At 43.0% G+C, this 21,755-nt stretch overlaps 1 protein-coding gene across 4 annotated transcripts in view; it reads right to left on the reverse strand.

Annotated features, from left to right (window-relative positions):
• The window catches only part of lrrc49 (leucine rich repeat containing 49), a 240,418-nt gene that overhangs the window by 40,099 nt on the left and 178,564 nt on the right, over positions 1 to 21,755 (reverse strand). For all 4 annotated transcript variants that reach the window (XM_078199863.1, XM_078199861.1, XM_078199862.1 and 1 more), the window contains 4 exons: positions 20,405 to 20,586; positions 17,282 to 17,371; positions 7,210 to 7,447; positions 636 to 821 (listed from right to left, as the gene is read on the reverse strand). In XM_078199863.1, coding sequence (XP_078055989.1) covers positions 636 to 821; positions 7,210 to 7,447; positions 17,282 to 17,371; positions 20,405 to 20,586 — 696 coding nt within the window. The remainder of the gene's footprint in view (positions 1 to 635; positions 822 to 7,209; positions 7,448 to 17,281; positions 17,372 to 20,404; positions 20,587 to 21,755) is intronic.

The following is a 21,755-nucleotide window of genomic DNA, read 5'->3' on the forward strand; positions in this document are numbered from 1 at the left end:
GGTTGGTAACCACAAGATACAGATTTAAGGCAACTGGCAAAGAAGCAGAGGAGAGATGAGAATTCTTTTAAAAACTGAATTATGATTGGGAATACACTGGATGATGGTGAGAAGGAAGATTTAATTGTAACTTTCAAAATGGAATTTTATAAATATTTGGAAAGGGAAAAATGCAGAACGGAGGGGAAAGAGCAAGAGAATTCTTAAGAGCATTCAAATGGTTATTGGATAAACATATGGATGATATAGGAATAGTGTAGATTAGAGGGGCTTTAGATTGGTTTCACTGGACGGCACAACATCGAGGGCCGAAGGGCCTGTACTGCGCTGTAATGTTCTATGTTCTATGTAGAATGGAACAAAATTGGACGGCTCTTATAAAGAGCTGGCACAGGCACAATCAGACAAATGACCTCCTCCTGTGCTGTGTGATTGGATATTAACTTCAATAAAAATTAAAATACTATTTGAAGTAGAATTCTGTAATGCACATCATGCACTTCCAATGCAGCACTGGACATGTTTAGTTAATTATTATCCAAACACAAATTACATAGGTTATGTGTTGAATCTAGCAAAGCAACTAAAGCAAAATTCAATCTATTCAATGGAATTCTGGTGTTTAACATGCTTACCTCCATGTCGTTTATTTTTTGGAGACAGAAATGGTTGAGCCTGAAGAGGACATAGTATTTCCAGAGGCTGAAGTTCACTACTGGGTTCCCCTGAGAACTAACAGTGAGTTGGTCTAACCGGCGGCCCAGAGCCAGAGCATTAAACTGCTGCAATTTGTGAAGATTCGTATCTTGGAACTTTAAGTGCTGTCAAAACAAAAATAAAACAAGTATGTTGGATGCAAATTTAGGTACAAGATCACTAAGAGCTGACTGATAATGGAATCTAAAACAAAAATGTTGGAAAAACTTAGCAACATAAGGGAGGTCTTGTGACACAGTGGGTAACATCCTTGCCTCTGACCAGAAGTTGTGGACTCAAGTCTCACCACAGGATTTCATGGCCAATGAAGATACATTCATAACATAGCTAAATAAATACATTGAGTATCAATCTGTAAATACTTTGAAAACACACCAATAGCCTGTGATAATAGCAGGAGATTCCTGATCAGCCATGTGATGGAAAGAACATTGGAGTCTCTACAATCTCTATCCATCTTTAACATGTATGCAGAATCTCTGGATCTACATAACACTACCATGGAGAAAGGAAAGAGGGCTTTTGAGACTTTACAAATAGTTCTGACCAAAGTTCAGAAGTGTGTCCACAGACTAGCTTTTTTTATTTTTTCACACGATGTGTGCCGCCAAGGACAGCATTTATTGCTCATTCCTAATTGATCTTGAACTGGGTGGCTTGCTTGGCTATTTCAGAGGATCAGTCAAGAGTCAATCACATTGCTGTGGATCTCGAGTCACATGTAGGCCAGACCAGGTAAGGACAGCAGATTTCCTTCCCTAAAGGGCATTAGTGAACCAGATGGGTTTTTATGCCAATTGACAATGGTTTCATGGTCATCATTAGACTTTTAATTCCAGATTTTTATTGAATTCAAATTTCAACATCTGCCATGGTGGGATTTGAACCCGGCTCTCTGGATTTCTAGTCCAGTGACAATACCACTTTGCCATTGCCTCTCTGAGGAGGGAGTACTTCCAGCATTTTATAAGAACATAAGAAATAGGAGCAGGAGTAGGCCATCTAGCCCCTTGAGCCTGCCCCGCCATTCAATAAGATCATGGCTGATCATAGAAACCCTACAGTGCAGAAGGAGGCCATTCGGCCCATCGAGTCTGCACCGACCACAATCCCACCCAGGCCCTACCCCCACATATTTACCCGCTAATCCCTCTAACCTACACATCCCAGGACTCTAAGGGGCAATTTTTAACCTGGCCAATCAACCTAACCCGCACATCTTTGGACTGTGGGAGGAAACCGGAGCACCCGGAGGAAACCCACGCAGACACGAGGAGAATGTGCAAACTCCACACAGACAGTGACCCGAGCCGGGAATCGAACCCAGGACCCCGGAGCTGTGAAGCAGCAGTGCTAACCACTGTGCTACCGTGCCGCCCAACCACTGTGCTACCGTGCCGCCCTGATCTGAAGTGGATCAGTTCCACTTACCCACCTGATCCCTATAACCCCTAATTCCCTTACCGATCAGGAATCCATCTATCCGTGATTTAAACATATTCAACGAGGTAGCCTCCACCACTTCAGTGGGCAGAGAATTCCAGAGATTCACCACCCTCTGAGAGAAGAAGTTGCTCCTCAACTCTGTCCTTTGGACACGGGTGAGGTCCCTGAGGATTGGAGGATAGCGAATGTGGTCCCGTTGTTTAAGAAGGGTAGCAGGGATAACCCGGGAAATTATAGGCCGGTGAGCTTGACGTCCGTGGTAGGGAAGTTGTTGGAGAGGATTCTTAGAGACAGGATGTATGTGCATTTAGAACGAAACAATCTCATTAGTGACAGACAGCATGGTTTTGTAAGAGGGAGGTCGTGCCTAACAAATTTGGTGGAGTTTTTTGAGGAAGTGACAAAAACGGTTGATGAAGGAAGGGCCGTGGATGTCGTCTATATGGATTTCAGTAAGGCATTTGACAAAGTCCCACATGGCAGGTTGGTTAAGAAGGTTAAGGCTCATGGGATACAAGGAGAAGTGGCTAGATGGGTGGAGAACTGGCTTGGCCATAGGAGACAGAGGGTAGTGGTCGAAGGGTCTTTTTCCGGCTGGAGGTCTGTGTTCCGCAGGGCTCTGTACTGGGACCTCTGCTATTTGTGATATATATAAATGATTTGGAAGAAGGTGTAACTGGTGTAATCAGCAAATTTGCGGATGACACGAAGATGGCTGGAATTGCGGATAGCGAAGAGCATTGTCGGGCAATACAGCAGGATATAGATAGGCTGGAAAATTGGGCGGAGAGGTGGCAGATGGAGTTTAATCCGGATAAATGCGAAGTGATGCATTTTGGGAGAAATAATGTAGGGAGGAGTTATACAATAAATGGCAGAGTCATCAGGAGTATAGAAACACAGAGGGACCTAGGTGTGCAAGTCCACAAATCCTTGAAGGTGGCAACACAGGTGGAGAAGGTGGTGAAGAAGGCATATGGTATGCTTGCCTTTATAGGACGGGGTATAGAGTATAAAAGCTGGAGTCTGATGATGCAGCTGTATAGAACGCTGGTTAGGCCACATTTGGAGTACTGCGTCCAGTTCTGGTCACCACACTACCAGAAGGACGTGGAGGCATTGGAGAGAGTGCAGAGAAGGTTTACCAGGATGTTGCCTGGTATGGAGGGTCTTAGCTATGAAGAGAGATTGGGTAGACTGGGGTTGTTCTCCTTGGAAAGACGGAGAATGAGGGGAGATCTAATAGAGGTATACAAGATTATGAAGGGTATAGATAGGGTGAACAGTGGGAAGCTTTTTCCCAGGTCGGAGGTGACGATCACGAGGGGTCACGGGCTCAAGCTGAGAGGGGCGAAGTATAACTCAGACATCAGAGGGACGTTTTTTACACAGAGGGTGGTGGGGGCCTGGAATGCGCTGCCAAGTAGGGTGGTGGAGGCAGGCACGCTGACATCGTTTAAGACTTACCTGGATAGTCACATGAGCAGCCTGGGAATGGAGGGATGCAAATGATTGGTCTAGTTGGACCAAGGAGCGGCACAGGCTTGGAGGGCCGAAGGGCCTGTTTCCTGTGCTGTACTGTTCTGTGTTAAACTGATTTTATGATCATGTCCCTCAACGCTGCACACCGCACCAAGTGGGAGAAAACCATAGCAGAGCTAAACTTCACACACTCCAGCAGGAAGTTCTGTCCATCGCCTTGGTACAGCCCAAAAGCCACCCACGTAAAACCACCCCTCAGTTACTCTCGACCATGTCTCCAGCCATCTACTTGCCATAGCTAAGGCACCCCTGGTCAAAAACACCAAAAGAAACATCCAGGGCGAACTAAGACAGCACTATCAGCAACACAGAGAAAACATCAGCCCTGCTCCCTTTGAGGTTGCAGAACTAAAGAAGTTATAGGGCTTGAGATGTGACAAGACAGCAGGATATGACAATATCACACCAGGATTTATTAAACACCTGGGCCCCAAGCTCTTGCCTGGCAAACCCAGTTTTACTTGATGGTCAGAAAGATCAACACCATGGCAGAGTAATGGCAGATAGCAAAAGTCATCACCACACCAAAACCTGGAATTGACCCCATAGGTACGTACATACGCATGCACACGCACGCACACACAATCATTACTGGAACACTATACTCAACACCACTCCCTTGGTTCCCTTTCCTGGCAAACTACACTCCTCCACATGTCCACCAACTTGCAACAACCCACAAAATGATAGAAAACGTTCTCAATGCCCCCCCACTGCCACTTCATGCTGATCTATTCAGCGCACCCTAAGTATTCCCATCAAGAAGGTTGTCCTGGAAAAACGCTTCCACACAGGACTTCAATGCAAATTCCACCTGGACAAATGAATGGGAATCATTGGACACAACAACCAAGTACCTGGTCTCAAACCCAATCCAACAACTTAATAAGGACATAAGAACTAGGAGCAGGAGTAGGCCATTTGGCCCCTCGAGCCTGTTCCGCCATTCAATAAGATCATGACTGATCTTTTCATGGACTCAGCTCCACTTACCCGCCTGCTCACCATAACCCTTATTTCCTTTACTCTTCAAAAATCTATCTATCGTTGCCTTAAAAGCATTCAACGAGGTAGCCTCAACTGCTTCACTGGGCAGGGAACTCCACAGATTCACAACCCTTTGGGTGAAGAAGTTCTCCTCAACTCAGTCCTAAATTTGCTCCTCCTTATTTTGAGGCCATGCCCCCCCCAGTTCTGGTTTCACCTGCCAGTGGAAACAACCTCCCTGCTTCTATTTTATCTATTCCCTTCATCATTTTATATATTTCTATAAGATCCCCCCCTCATTCTTCTAAATTCCAATGAGTTTAGCCCCAGTCTACTCAGTCTCTCCTCATGAGCCAACCCTCTTAACTCCATAATCAACCTGCTGAATCTCCTCTGCACCCCCTCCAGTGCCAGTATATCCCTTCTCAAGTAAGGAGACCAAAACTATATACAGTACTCCAGGTGTGGTCTTATATAGCTGCACCATAACCTCCCTGTTTTTAAACTCCATTCCTCTCGCAATGAAGGACAAAATTCCATTTGCCTTCTTAATTACCTGCTGCACCTGCAAACCAACTCCTTGTGATTCTAGCACAAGGACACCCAGGTCCCTCTGCACAGCAGCATGCTGCAATTTTTTACCATTTAAATAATAGTCCATTTTGGTGTTATTCCTACCAAAATGGATGACCTCACATTTACCAACATTGTACTCCATCTGCCAGACCCTTGCCCACTCACTTAGACTATCTATATCCTGCAGAGTTTCAGCGTCCTCTTCACATTTTGCTCTACCACTCATCTTAATGTCATCTGCAATTCTTGACACACTACACTTGGTCCCCAACTCCAAACCATCTACGTAAATTGTAAAGAATTGTGGTCCCAACACTGATTCCTGAGGCACACCACAAGTCATTGATCACCAACCAGAAAAGCCCCCATTTACCCTCACTCTTTGATTTCTGGTTTCAACCTTCCAAGGAAAGAGTGTTCCACCCGCAACAGGTTCAGGACCGGCCATGGCCCCTGCTTGGCCAAACACCACAGATGGGGCATTAATGCCAGCCCCCTATGTGCCAATGGGAGAGAGCAAACTGTGCACCACTCTCAGAAGAATGTCCAAGCCACAGACTCAGTGGGCCTCTAGAAATTGAGATGCCAGCTTCAGCAAATACCAGCGTCAAGCAGCTTCTAACATTGTCCTGAACTATTCTCCTGGAGTTCAGCTAATTGTAGTTCATTTTACAGCAGCAGTGACACACCTGGGAGAAATAGGCTACTTTTAAGATCCTTTAAAATCCAATCTCATTTTACAGGATTATATAACATTGTAGAATGTTAATCCAAGCTTCAATACACTATGAAGCATTACTGAGCATATTCTCAGACATTGTTTTGGTTACTGTAGGGTGCACATAGCTTCTTGCCCTATGTACGTTATCTGTTGAAATCTGCACTGTTCACAATTCCTTACTGATGTAGTTGTACCATATTGTCACTAAATCCCTGGCACTATTCCTGACAACATTGAAGAAAGTGGATTATCTAGTCATTATTGTATTGTCATTTGTGAGGCCTTGTTATTTTTAAGTTATCTGCTGGATAAGATTCTCTTTTGGAGAGTTGCAGATTCAATGGGCCAAATGGCGTACTTCTGCACAGTAGGGATTCTATGCCACCTCCTGGCACTGCCCCCCACAGAGCCCACCCACAAGCCCTGCCCCCCACAGACCTCACCCACCCACAAGCCCACTCCTTGGCACTGCCCCCCCGCAGGCCCCACACTGGCCCTACCCCAGCACTTCCCAGTGGGCATTGCCCAGGTGCCATGCTGGCAATCCCAAGGTGCCAGGCACTGCCCAAGGGGCACCCCCTCCTTGCCCTCAGCCTCCCCGGGGGGCCTCAATGGCCTCCAGTTTCATCGGCGAGGCCAACACGACTGTTCCCCGTTTATGGGAAGCAGGTGTTTTCTTCACCAGAGAGAACCTCTCCCGGCGAGGCTATAAAGGCAAGCGAGCATGGACAACTGAGCGCCAGGCTCACTAAGCACATTTTAATGAAAATTTAAATAATTTTAGTAAATTAACCAGCCTCTCGCCCACTTCCAGCGAGAGGCTGACCGTGCCGAAAATCCAGCTGCCGTAAAATCCCACTGGTCGCAAAAACCAGCGCCATTCACGCTAGCCGCTTTACTCCCGATTTAACAGCATTCTCCCACTGCAAAACGGGCGTAAAGCAATGGTAAAATCCCGCCCACAGTCTCTTCCATGATTAAGTGGGCTCAGCCAAGATGCTTCCTGCCAGATAGGCTGCATTAAACCCAGCCTTGTGTGTCAGCCTTTGCTGATTCTTGTAACTCACAAGAATGATCCATCCACTGCAGAGCGGCCATGAAAACTGACGGCCAAATGTGTCCAATACTAATAGAACATTTTTTCAAAACTTAAACTTCTAGTTCTAAAACCTTATCATTCACTTGGGAACATCAATGAAATAACCGTGGAATATTCTTACCAAAATATTTGGAAATTTAATCCTCAATCGTGGCAACACTGTGACAATCTCATCAAAGTCTATGAACATGAAAGAGACAGTTGTGACAGTCCCAGCTGTTTGAACACTCCAGCTGCGATCCAGGGATTCCAGTGCACCAAACCCGTACAAATGCAGGGTGTCCCCTTCCAGCTCGGCCAAGTGAGAGTCTGCGATGGACAGTCCTTGCACTGCACAGGTCAGAATCCCATCAGGAGACCTGCAAATACACATACAATTTTATCATTCGTATTTTTGTCATTATTTTTTCCCCAAGCTGTGCAAAGACTATGTAGAAAATACCACTAAATACTCTGCTTTCTGTAACCTACAGATTATTGTATCCCCAAATTAGATTACCAAATTAACAAAAGACACCGCAAGCCCAAGATTGCAGTCATTTTCCCTCCATTTTAACATTCTAGATATCAGATTAGGATAGATTTGCACTGTTTGTTAAATTTTAGTAGTGCAGCACCAGATCTAATCCAAAAATGCAACATTTAACCCAAAGAATATTGTGCAGCATTTGGACCCCAGAGTTCACTGTGCAGTACCAGTTTTAACCCTGCAGCATACTGAGTCACAGCAAGATCCAGCCACAGAATGTAAGTGCAGAACTGGATCGAGCTTCAGAAGGTGCAAAACAGCACCAGATTGAGCTCCATACTGTACAATACAAAACTGAGTCTAATCCCAAAGCATACAATACTGCATTGTATCTAACCCCAGGACATACAATACTGCACTGTATCTACCCACAGAGCATAAAATACTGCACAGTATCTAACCCCAGGGCATACAGTACTGCATTGTATCTAACCCCAGGGCATACAGTACTGCACAGTATCTAACCCCAGGGCATACAGTACTGCATTGTATCTAACCCCAGGGCATACAATACTGCATTGTATCTAACCCCAGGGCATACAATACTGCATTGTATCTAACCCCAGGGCATACAATACTGCATTGTATCTAACCCCAGGGCATACAATACTGCATTGTATCTAACCCCAGGACATACAGTACTGCACTGTATCTAACCCCAGGGCATACAGTACTGCACTGTATCTAACCCCAGGGTATACAGTACTGCACTGTATCTAACCCCAGGACATACAGTACTGCACTGTATCTAACCCCAGGGTATACAGTACTGCACTGTATCTAACCCCAGGACATACAGTACTGCACTGTATCTACCCACAGAGCATAAAATACTGCACAGTATCTAACCCCAGGGCATACAGTACTGCACTGTATCTAACCCCAGGGCATACAATACTGCACTGTATCTAACCCCAGGGCATACAATACTGCACTGTATCTAACGCCAGAGTATGCAATGCAGCAACGGGTCAAACCCTGGAGCATATGGTACATATCCAGAGAATGTAGTACAGCACTGGATTGAATCCCAAAGGGGTACTGTGCAGCACTAGATCTAGCCCCAGAATGTGCAGTGCAATGAGGAATCTAATGCCCAAAGCATACAACGCAGCTAAGGTTTGAAGCTTAGAGTATATAGTGCAGCTATGGACCTAATCTCAATGCGTACAGGGCTATATCAGAGCACAGACCATGCACTGTATCACAGCATGCGATCCAAATTCAGAACAAATTCATTTTCTTTCTGCGCTGTTAAGGCAAAGCCAAATTGATCTGCATTCAGCAGGCAGAACATGGGCAGCAGGTCCATGGGAACTCCACCAACTGAGAGATCCCTCCAATTTACACATCATCCTGACGTGGAACTTTATCACTATTCCTTCACTGTTGCTGGCTCAAAATCCTGAAGCTTCCTTCCTACAAGCACTGTGAGAGTACTCGTACCAGATGGGCTGTGGTAGTTCAAGAAGGTGGCTCATCACCACCCTCTCGAGGGTAACAAAAATTGCCAGCAATGCCCATATCCCATGAAAGTTTTTTTTAAAGTCTGTATTACTGTCACTGAATCCCCCAGCATCAAAATCCTGGGGTTACCATTGCCCAAAAACTTAACTTCCCCAGCTATATAAATACTGTGATTACAAGAGCAGGTTAGAGGCTGGGAATTCTGTGAGAAGTAACTAATTTCCTGACTACCCAAAGCCTCTTCAACATTGAGAAGGCACAAATGATAGAATATTCTTCATTTTCTTGGTTAGGGGCAACATAAATCAAAGCTCAACACCATCAAGGACAAAGCAGCCCACTTAGAACATAAGAATATAAGAACATAAGAAATAGGAGCAGGAGTAGGCCATCTAGCCCCTCGAGCCTGCCCCGCCATTCAATAAGATCATGGCTGATCTGACGTGGATCAGTACCACTTACCCGCCTGATCCCCATAACCCTTAATTCCCTTACCGATCAGGAATCCACCCATCCGCGCTTTAAACATATTCAGCGAGGTAGCCTCCACCACCTCAGTGGGCAGAGAATTCCAGAGATTCACCACCCTCTGGGAGAAGAAGTTCCTCCTCAACTCTGTCTTAAACCGACCCCCCTTTATTTTGAGGCTGTGTCCTCTAGTTTTATCTTCTTTACTAAGTGGAAAGAATCTCTCCGCCTCCACCCTATCCAGCCCCCGCATTATCTTATAAGTCTCCATAAGATCCCCCCTCATCCTTCTAAACTCCAACGAGTACAAACCCAATCTCCTCAGCCTCTCCTCATAATCCAAACCCCTCATCTCCGGTATCAACCTGGTGAACCTTCTCTGCACTCCCTCCAATGCCAATATATCCTTCCTCATATAAGGGGACCAATACTGCGCACAGTATTCCAGCTGCGGCCTCACCAATGCCCTGTACAGGTGCATCAAGACATCCCTGCTTTTATATTCTATCCCCTTCGCAATATAGGCCAACATCCCACTTGTTTAGTAAAACATCCCCAGCCTTAAACCTTCATTCCCTCCACCACTGATGCACAGAGGCAGCAATGTGTACCATGTGCAAGATGCACTGTAGCATCTTGCCAAGCTTCTTTCAGCAGTATCTTCCAAACCCATAACCTCTACCATTTAGAAGGTCAAGAACAGCAGGTGCACGGGAACACTACCACCTGCAACTTCCCCTCCAAGCAACATACAATCCCAACTTGAGTGTATACCACTGTGACAGAAATACCCAAATAAATGGATAGAATTCATATATATTTAGGATAATATACTTTGGAGTTGAGAAAATAGATACAGGTTAACAGACAGCCATTTTACCCAAAAACCCTCATCGGCAGAACGGGCAGTACCAGCCTTAGAATTAGACGTTACCTAATTCATTCCATCTACCAGGTCTCAGTGATAACCTCCACGAGGCCCCTGGGGAATCAATGATTGATCTCCCCATGGTGTTCACCGAGTATGAGTTTCCCTGGTAACAGGCAGTGGCCTGCCCAGCTGGAACTCATTACCTGAGCCTTTTATAAGGCAGGCCCAGGGCTGGGCCTGCTGAACTGTAGTCCCAGGCAGGGACTGGTGTGTGTACACCACGGTAGTGGTTTTATTTTGCATTCTGTAATAAACTATGTTCTTTTCCAGTCAAGCTTGCTGAATCGTATCAGCCTTTATCCTTTTTTGGAAATAGAGATAAGCTTAATTGCTTTATTCACTAGCACAGAAACTTAGGGAAGATTAATGATGATACAGCTTGGTACCATTGCCATTATCTATTAAGAAGATATCCCTAGAATTTAGCTTAGCAAATTAGAATTGCACATCATCAGATAGCCTGTTACAAAATATTGAAGGAATGCAGCTCTGTCTAACCTGGAGAAGAAGGAAACTTAAAAATCTCTCCATCGAATGTTTAAAATTACTTTATGAAAATATGGCAGCAACTGGAAGAAATCAGGAATTACATTAGAACATATTACAAGAACACATTAGCCACCAAAGATCCTTAGACAGCACCTTCCAAATGCACAACCACTTCCATCTAGAAGGACAAGAGCAGCAGATACATGGGAACACCACCACCTGCAAGTTCCCCTCCAAGCCAGTCATCATCCAGACTTGGAAATATATCGCCGTTCCTTCGCAGTCACTGAGTCAAAATCCTGGAATTCCCTCCCTAACAGGGTGTATCTACACCACATGGACTGCAGCAATTCAAGAAGGCAGCTCACCATTACCTTCTCAAGGGCAACTGGGGGGTGGGCAATAAATGCTGGCTAGCCAGCGACGCCCATGTCCCACAAATAAAAAAAGCGATCTGATTTCAGCAATAATAACATAAGAACATCTTTAACAATTAAACAATCAGTGAATTATAAGGACTAATTAAAAGAGGAGTTTAATCAAAGAGGCAGCACGCATAGTTGCTCACGATGCTGCAATCCATTTCAGAGGGGTATAAACATACGGTTTCTCGCTTTTAAAAAATCAGAGGTATCGTAGAAGGCTTTCATGCGTTGGGAGCCCTCCAATATTTCTCCAGGGGTTGAGAGGTTTGATATAGTAACATAGATCACTTTTTGTATCCAGCTGGCCGGCAACTGAAACACTTGGCAATTTAAGGTAATATATTACTTTCATTATTTGATGGATATCAATAACTGTAACATAGTATTTTAAAGTCTTTTTCACTCACTAAGAACTAAGACACTGGACAGGGTTCTCTGACCTCCCTGTGGAGTCTTTCACGCGGCAAGAGGCAGCGCACTGTTGGTGGGATGTTCTGCTCCCATGGTTGTGTCAGCGGGACCAGAAGATCCTACTAGCGTTAGCAGCCTGAAAGTTTCAGCCTATATTTTTTATCTTTTTATTGTCATTAATGTAGCGATGTACATATCTACTTTAAAGTGTATTGCAGGTAAAATGGTTCTTTAATAAATTTGTAAATAAGTCCGCAAAATAAAATGTCTTTCATAGTTCCTCTATAAGCAGTTTTAAGAACACACCTTTCTTGTATTTTCGGAAAGCGGGAAGATACAATATTTTGAAGAGACCCCACCACAACCCCAACCCTCATAATATCTGGGTCATTATAACCTGGCTTATTAATTATTTAACAGGCTATCTTAAAGAAGGTAATACCTCTTGACAGTCATCTTCCTTGTGGCAGAAGTAGTTCATCTTCTCAGGTCCAAAGTAAGTGTCTATGTGAAGGAGCTATTTTGAATTCAAGTGAGGGACTGCTTGACCTAGGGAAGTCTCCAGTGGGGATAGTGGTTATAATTCACTTCATTATTATTTATTCACTGTCACTGAAAATTCTCATACTGACTTCCTAAAAGCACTGTGGCTGTACCTACATCAGGTGAACTCAAGTGGTTCAAGAAGGCAACTCACCACAACCTTCCCAAGAGCAATTAAGAATAGATCCCAAATGCAGGTCAAATGCTGAGCAGTTCTGGGACACTCCAAAAAGTAATTCAGAGTAATAGAAATGTTATGTGTCACAACCTTTGGCTGGACCACAGGTTGTGGGGGGAGATGCTTTATTTAAAGTAGACAAAGTTTAAGATTTAAGATGCTTACTAACAGAATAAAACTACAAGATTCCACAGGCTTTGAACAAACAAAAATCAATTTAACTAGACAAGCTTAGAAAGATAAACAATTTACAATATCTATCTTATACTCTAACTTTCAGGAAAGTAGAAGGTAGATGTGAATTAACAGGCAAACTATGATGACACACCACACTACAGAATAAATTCCAAATGTGACCAAACCCAATTACATGATTTCTCAACAAACCACCCAAACGATAGTCACATTGTGAACCAACCAATTTCATTGAAACTTCATCTTTCTTATTTGGTTTTCCAATCTTCACCTTTGAAGATCTCAGTTTGAAATTCTCTCCAAAAGCTGCTCCAGCTCAGATTACTTAAACTACGGCCCACTTCACAGGGTTTTACTTTCTGAAATTATATTCCCTTTGACTTCCGAATACACTCAAGCACTAGCTCACAGTACAATTTCAACTCTTTAGCCACACCAAGCTGAACATCACAGTTCCAAAGAAGTACTTCTGCCACAGCAGCCCACAGCTCAGAGTCACCAACATTTGGCTACCTTTGTGGATCTTCCAGGTTTCTCTTGAGCCAAATTCATTTAAAACCTGTAGCCCTTTTCATACTTCTTAACTTAACTTGGACCTTTTCCTGTCCCTCAGTTTGGCCCTCAACTCTGTGACATTTCCTGGCTGACTACAAAACTAACCCCCAAAAAGTGCTCCTCGCTGACCCTTGAATGGATCTGGTGACCTATTCCAACACTCCAAGAGGGTCCTACTCTGTACCAGGCAGGAACAAATCTAACACGCAAGGGAACATCTTGTACTTTAAATGTTACAACCTCCACAGACTACAAGCTGTGGAGATTGTAACATAGCACACATAGACATATAATGAATAGATTTCATAACAATTGGTTACTGTGATGATACTGTGCCTTTAAGAAATGTATTCATATCATATTTCCTCTAGGGATGTGTTTAAAATTTAGTTCTGTTTTACATGGTGCTGATTTGTCTGGACCAGGTCGCTCACATGTTGTTAATGCAAACTTATGATTGATTTTAGCTCGCGATGTGTTTGTTTTAATCTGAGTTAATGCATTTATATTTATTTGATTTTTCCCCTGGGGTTTCAGAGTAGGGTTTTGATTAGGTTGATTGATAGAGTCATGTGCCTAAGGGGAGGAGCTAAACTCATAAGGAAAAACAAGCAGTTACTGCCAGGTTCTGAAAAAAACAAAGAGATATCTCTCTCTCTGGAGGCTGCTGTTTGGGACCTTCTAGAAGAAATAGTCCTCTCTCTATATCTCTCTCCAGAGGTGTTCTGGAGGCTCACGGATTGGCAGGCGAAGTTCAAACATGTAAGCCTGTGTGTTGCTAGCTGATTTTAAAGAGAAGTTTAAGTCTATAAGAGGAATATTCCTTGAATTGGACTTAATAGAGATAGATTAATAGTTAAGAATTGTATCTTGTCATGTTTAATTATTTCAACTGGTGAAAGCTAAGCTAATTCATTTGTTATAGTTAAACTGTATTGTTAAATAAAGTTTGTTTTGATAAAAGCTTCTTAGTGTGTCAATAGAATTACACCTGGATTGAAACATCTTATCTTCACACTAATGCCAAAATAGAAAAACTGTTGAGTCTAGTTGGGCTTCGTATCATACTTTGAGGCTCCTGATCCATACCTTAACAGTTCCATCAAATTAATAAAAATGGCACTTTCTTGCACTTGGCCATCATGAAAATTCGGTCGAAATATCAAAATCAACAAGTATAAATAGTCGATTGTAAGTTCTAGAAATATATCAAAGAAGCTGAAACAAGAGAAGCACATCTCAGATCTGATTAATAAAGTAAGTGAAATGTTAAACTCCAAAACTTCAGTGAAGAGCCAAAAAATATGTTGTTTTCAAGTTGTTTAAGATGAGGTAAAATAAGGCAAATCTTTAAGTATTAGTTAGGTTAAATAAAGCATGGGGGTTTTGGAAACCTGTTGTTTGTAACTTTGATCCATAGACCATGGCCGCGATTCTCCCATCCTGCTGTGCTAATCTTCTAGCGCAGCGGGCCGGGAGATTCTTGCGTCGGTCGATTCGTGGGGTTCGTGCATGCGTTCATGCCCTGCTACCGTCTCCCAGCACCAGATTTCCGGTGACCTCAGCTTCACACTGGAAATCGGCGGAGAAGTGCAAAGACCATTTAAATGGTATTTTTAATATCATTTGAAAGTGATTAGCAGGCCCAGGACTGCAGTCTCCAGGCCTGTTAGCATCTCCAAGGGGCAAAGTGCCAATGCCCAGGGGCATGGGGCAGTGCCAAGGGGGCAGGGCCTATGGGGGCAGGGCATGGTGGGGCAATTGATGGGAAAGGAGTTTCCGCTGCCACTTTACAGACAGGATTGGTGGGGGAAGGAGAGAGGCCAGCGATCGGGGCGGGCTGGGGGGTTGTGGGAGTGATCAGCCTGCTGGAGGAGTTGGGACTGCAGGGGGGATGGGACTGTGGGGTGCGGAATCTGAGGGGGGGGGGGCTAGAGATCTGGATGGGTTGGGAAGCGGGGGGTGTTCAGGGCTGTACCTAGGAATAGTCGGGAAGCAGTGATTGGGCTGTGGGGGCGGGGGGCATTGTGGGAGTCGCGGGGCCGGCCAGCAATCAGGAGGCCGGCAGTGCGGGGCCAATGTGCATGCGCCACAGTGGCCCGTTCAACACTATGCTGCCAGCCAGCCTCCTGGAAGGGAATAGACCCTACCCACTGAATTTTAATGATATACATGCTTCTGACCTTTGCAATGCACAGAGTGTGGGAGATTCTTCTCTAAACTCACACTGAAAAAACAGTGTGAATTACTCCAGTTTTCATGCAAATTCGACACTTCGATTTTTTGGGGGAGAATTCTTCCTCACATCTTTATGAGGGATTCACATCGACAGTCAACCAATATTTTGACACAGGTAGTGAGAGACCGGGATTTTGACTCCAGGCAAACCTTTCCCACTATATTCCAACATAAATTAACAGTTTATTCAAATCCAAACTGTGAAAATGAATTTTGTTTGGTACAAGCAGTTTATTTACATCAATTAAAATGTTACTATTTTCCTTGAAAAGATCCAATAAAAAGATATTTCTCCAACATTAACCTTCAACATTAAAACTGATTCTTGAAATATTTGTGTCCATTTTTGAAATGAAATGAAATACTCCGACAGCAACTGATTTACTTTAGTCTCTGCTGGTTTCAAGTCATCTGACTATTGAAAGAAACTTGAAGTTTCATTGGCAGGAGTGGGTTGAGTATAACAGTAAGTGAATTAATAGTAAGAGTACTTCTTGCCTATGTGACTTTCTTAAGGAAAGTGGCAATTGAGGCATTTTGATTGGTCAAGTGATCACTATCTTGTGAGCTGAAGTGCAGCCTGAACAATTTTGAAATCATCACCAATGTACAGTATGGCTGTTGTTTACAGGTACTGCACCTCAATTTGCTGTAACTGCCCAGAACAATGCTGCTTTCGCATGGCTGGAACCGAGTGAATAGAGTTCCACTGAAAAACAAGTTCACTGTTCATGATTTTGCTGTTTGCGAGGTCTCACAGGAACAAAACCCCCGCAAATGACGGGACTTTACTGTACAAAGAACAAATGTACTTGGCATTGGAGACTGCAGGGAGTGATGACACAGTCCAGATCATGATAACAATGGACAAGAGGTTTCACTGAAGGAAATAGCAAAGAGTAGAAGTGCAGACTCTATGGAAGATTCTATAGTTAGAGGGCCTGACTGCCATTTTTGAAATGAACAAGTCCTGCTTCGTGTGTTGCCTCCCCGGTTCCAGGATAAAGAAAATCACGGTGAGGATGCAGTATATTCTGCAGGGCAAAGCACGTGAGCCAGAATTTGTGGAACCTATTAGTACAAATGATATAGAAACTACAGCTATTCAGGTTATGATCAGAGTTTTAGAAGCTATGCTGGAAGTTAAAGAGTAGGACCTTGAAAGTAGTAACCTATGGATTGCACTCAGTGGCAAGGGCTTGCAAGAGTAAAAATATTTTATCACTGAATCCCTACAGTACAGAAGGAGGCCATTTGGCCCATCAACTCTTGTCCTGTTAGAATTTTATAAGTCTCTATGAGATCCCCCCTCATTCGTCTTAACTCCACTAAAAACAATCCTAACCTTGTCAATCTCTCCTCATACATTAGTCCCGTCATCCCCAGTCTAGAAAGAGGTGCATGTTTGATGGGTGTTGTTTGACTTGGAAAATCATAGCTAGCTGTTAATGTTTATACTATATCATGTCTGATTCTTGCAATTGGTAAAAGTTATGCTAAATCTTTTTTTATATTTTAACTGTGTCCTTAAATAAACTTTGTTTGATAAAAGCTTCCTAGTTGCTCACTTGAATCATACCTGGAATAAACACCTTATGGCTCACCCATGCCAAATTCAAATTTAAAAATGTAGGGTCTCGGCTATCTTCATAGCTTTGGAGTTTCTGGCCTGAATCATAACATGGACATGACTCTTAAACCTTTACCAAGCATGATTTATCAGAAAACAGTCACTTCCATGAAAATCAAAAAATTATATATTACCTTATGCTACTGGACTTTTCAGATTTGGGGAAGCCTTGTTTGTTGTTCTCTGCTACTTTCGTTTCAATATTATTGTTCGGATTCAATTGGCTAAAAAGAGATATGATAAAACATAGTCCAGCACACTTTCAACATTAATAGTTTCATATAAAAGTAACAATATGATGAACATTTGTTCTGTATGGAAGAATCTCCACCATCTACTAATGGGTACTTAATATACCCCCTTACATAAGAACATAAGAAATAGCAGGAGGAGACCATGCAGTCCCTCAAGTCTAATCGGCTGTTCGATATGATCATGGCTGATCTTTTGCCTCAACTCCAGATGTCAGTTTATAATTTCCTCCACATATTCAGGACCTCCCTAAAGCTAAGTTCTTTTGCATCATGATTGCATAAACATCAGGATTATCATCAGGCTTCCAGTCAATTCAGGTTGCTTATTTTCTATGGCTCCAACCAAAGATACCTCTGGAGGCTGTTTTTATATCATTCAAGGAATATGGAAATCACTGTCAAAACCAGCATTTATTGTTCATCCTAATTTCCCTTTAGAAGGCAGTGCACTGTCCTCTTGACAACTGAATGGTTTGCTAGGCTATTTAAGGCACTGTTGTGGGTCTGGAGTCACATATAGGTCAGACTAGATAAGGACGACATATTTCCTTCCCTCAAGGACATTCGTGAACCAGATGTTTTTATGACAATCCAGTCGTTAAATGGTCAGCATTACTGACACTAGTTACTTATGTCAGATTTATTTAATGAACTAAATTTAAATTCCAGTTACAGTAGTGAAATTTGAACATATGTTTCTGGATCACTAGTTCAGTAACATAACAACTATGCTACTATTTGGATAGATCAATTAATTTTTAAGTACTGCAGAATCAGGCACACTATCCCCAAAGGTTGCACAGATCCAGATGACATTGAAAATAATCCAGATGTGCCAAATGGTGATCCCAGGGATCTGTTCTGGGCCTCATCCTTTCACCATGTAGTGATTTGGATCAAGAAATACAGAGCTATACATCCGAGGATCTAAGGAAGACAAATCAAAATACCCTCTTAATGAGATGAACAATGAAGCTTTGGAGACAAAGGATTTAGGTGCTCATGTGTGCAAATCACTAAAAGCTAGTGAATAGTTTTTAAAAAGTCATCAAAAAGACTCATGGAATGTTGGCCTTTAATTTCAAAATTAAAGCAGTGGTCTCCAAATAGTTAATCGTGATTGACAGGTTGATCCTGGAGTCTCAAAAAGTCGATTGTCATTGGCTGCTGCACCGTCGCTGAAAATGCGCTGGGCTTGGGCTTCTGGTGGAGATGAGTAAATCAGCTCACTGACTACTGAATCACAAGTGCCAAAACCTGGAGTAAGCTGGGTGAAGGCAAAGTGATGAGCAAGGATCCAAGAACTACCAAGAGGGCAAAAACCCCTACCATGTCCACCAGGAATAAGAAAGTGAATTTATTGTTTTGAATGTCAAAGGCAAGACCATTTGTTTCATTTGTCAGCAGAGCCTTGAGTAAAAGAGGTAATTTGGACATGCATCACAAGACAATGCATGCAAAATTTCAAGAAAATTTCCCTTTAAACAGCGCCATTCAGACAAAGAAAGTTGGGGAGTTAAAGGGAATGTTGTAAGCTCAACAGTCACTCTTTTCAAAACCCGTGGCTAAAGGCAAGGCTAGCAAAAAGGAGTCTTTTTGTATGAGCTATCTGCTGGCAAAACAAAAGAAACTGTTCACCGGTGGTGAAGTTATCAAGGAGGCTATGATGGTCGCTGCCAACACTTTGTTCAAAGACTTTAAAAACAAAGTTGGAGTTATGACAGAAATCAAGAGCACATCGCTTTGTGCTTTAACAGTAGCCAGGAGAGTGAAGTTGTCTGAGGATCTGACTCAGCAAATACACTAAGATTTATCAGTCTGTGAATGTTTCTCACTGCAGTTTAATGAGTCCGTAGACATTATTGATACGGCAGAGTTGATTGTTTTAGTTTGTATGGCATTCAAAGATTCAACAACAAAGGAGAACTTCCTCACTCTTTTGTCACTCAAAGAGGGGACAAGAGGCGAGGATGTCTACAATCAATTTAAAAGTTATGTGACTGAGAAAAATATTCTGATCAAGAAATTTGTTTCAATCACAACTGATGGTGCACTGTCAATGCTGGGTGACAATGCAGGCCTTGTTGCATTTGCAAAAATGATTCTGAATTCCCCTCCTTTGTCAATTATCAGTGTTATCCATCAACAAACGCTAGCAAGCAAGGTTATTGACCTTCCTCTAATGACAGTTGTTGTCAAGATTGTCGACTCAATTTGTGCCAAAGCTCTGCATCATTGCTTGTTTGAATCGTTGCTCAATGAGCTTGATGCCACCTATAGTGAGCTAATCCTTCATGCAGATGTGAGATGGTTAAGTCATGGAAAAGTCCTCCTGAGATTTATAGAACTGCTCCCTGAAATTGTGGTCCTCCCAGTTAAAGAACAAAATTACTGAGCACTTGCCAAATCTGGAGAAAATCCAACAACAAGTCAAACAGAAAGGGTTCCATCCAAACAGATTCTATGACCACATGAACAAATTGGACAAGGGAACTCGATAGACAATTTCAGGAGTAAGACAAGATGGAACAAATCATTATGTTTGTCTCAAATCCTTTTCTTCATGTGAACATTGGAGAACTGACAGCAAAGTTTCAGCAGATATTGGAACAAAGCAGTTTGCTTTGGTGCTAAAAGTAATATTGTGCTAAAAAGGTTGGCGACCACTGCTTTAGAGATACAAATGTTTATGAGGATCTCTGTCTCCACCACCCATTCAGGCAGTGAATTCCAGACCCCCACCCCCCTTTGGGTGAATAATCTTTTCCTCACCCCCCCTGTAAATCTTCTGCCCCTTACCTTAAACCTATGCCCCCCGGTCATTGGTCCTTCCACCAAGGGGAGAAGTTTCTTCCTGCCATCCTGGGAAAAAATTACTATCAATAAAGAAATGAATAATTCCACATTCAAACCCCAAAAAGAAATCTTGGAACTCCTACAATCTACAAAGCTTGGAGTCACCTTACCATTACTTCATGATTTCAAGTTCTCAATGAAAAGTACCTCGACTCATCTGGCCATAGTCCATGTTCACGTTCATTGATGTGACATGGCTTATGAATATTGATGTTACTGGCTGTGCCAAGAGGTTTCATTTGCTCTTGCTCTGCCTCCTTGATGGCAGCAACTGTTTGCTGGATCTCCCACTGTCTGGCAGCATTACTGATAGCCAAACGGCGCTTTTCCTGTAAAATAAAAATATATATTTAGTAAAACACATCTGTCAGGCAATAAGGTGATATGAATGAAGAACATTGGAAAGAAAAACCGAACCCATTCTCTTCTGTAGAAAAACTATATAGATAGAAGGCATCTATTCATCATGGCTGACATTAGAAAGGTCATTACAACCAATGAATTACTTCTTGAGTTACTTAGTTGAATTACTTGTTATAAAATAGAAAAACCTGCCATCTAACTTGCTTTCAGCAACAGCAAACAGTAATGAGATAACTAAGCAGATAATCCATTTTATTGATGTTGTGTAAGAATTACTGCCAGTCAAGACACAAGGAAAATTTCCTTATGTCCACTTGAGAGAGAAGACAAGCCCTCAATTTAGTATGTCTTCCAAAAGAGAGTACCTCCGACAATGTGGCACTGCCTCATGGCCTCAAGGATGGTAACCTACTTCCCTTGGAGGACGAGAGGGGGGATTTAATAGTGGGAAATGAGGAAATGGCTGAAACTTTAAGTAAGTTTTCACGGTGGAAGACACAAATAGTTTACCGAATATTAACGATGGAGGGTTGGTAGGAGAGGTACTCAATACAATTAATGTTACCAGGGAGGCAGTGCTTGGTAGACTAATGGGACTGAAGGTGGACAAGTCCCTGGGCCCGGATGGAATGCATCCCAGGGTACTGAAAGAAATGTCAGGGGTAATAGCGGATGCGTTAGTGGTTATTTATCAAAATTCGTTGGATTCTGGGGTAGTGCCGGTGGATTGGAAAACGGCTAATGTTGCGCCGCTGTTTAAAAAAAGAAATAGACAAAAGGCTGGTAACTACAGGCCGGTTAGCTTAACGTCTGTAGTTGGGAAAATGCTGGAATCCATCATTAAAGAAGAAATAGCAGGCCACCTGGATAAGAATGGTTCGATTCAGCAGACGCAGCATGGATTCATGAGGGGAAAGTCCTGCTTGACGAACTTGTTGGATTTTTATGAAGATGTGGCTAGTGCGGTTGACGGAGGGGAACCGGTGGATGCGGTGTTTTTGGATTTCCAAAAGGCATTTGATAAGGTGCCTCACAAAAGGTTGCTGAAGAAGATTGGGTCACACGGAGTTCGGGGTAGGGTGTTAGCGTGGATTGGGGATTGGCTATCCGACAGGAAGCAGAGAGTCGGAATAAA

The sequence above is a fragment of the Mustelus asterias genome, chromosome 29, assembly GCF_964213995.1.
Source record: "Mustelus asterias chromosome 29, sMusAst1.hap1.1, whole genome shotgun sequence".
In the NCBI taxonomy this organism is placed as follows: domain Eukaryota; kingdom Metazoa; phylum Chordata; class Chondrichthyes; order Carcharhiniformes; family Triakidae; genus Mustelus; species Mustelus asterias.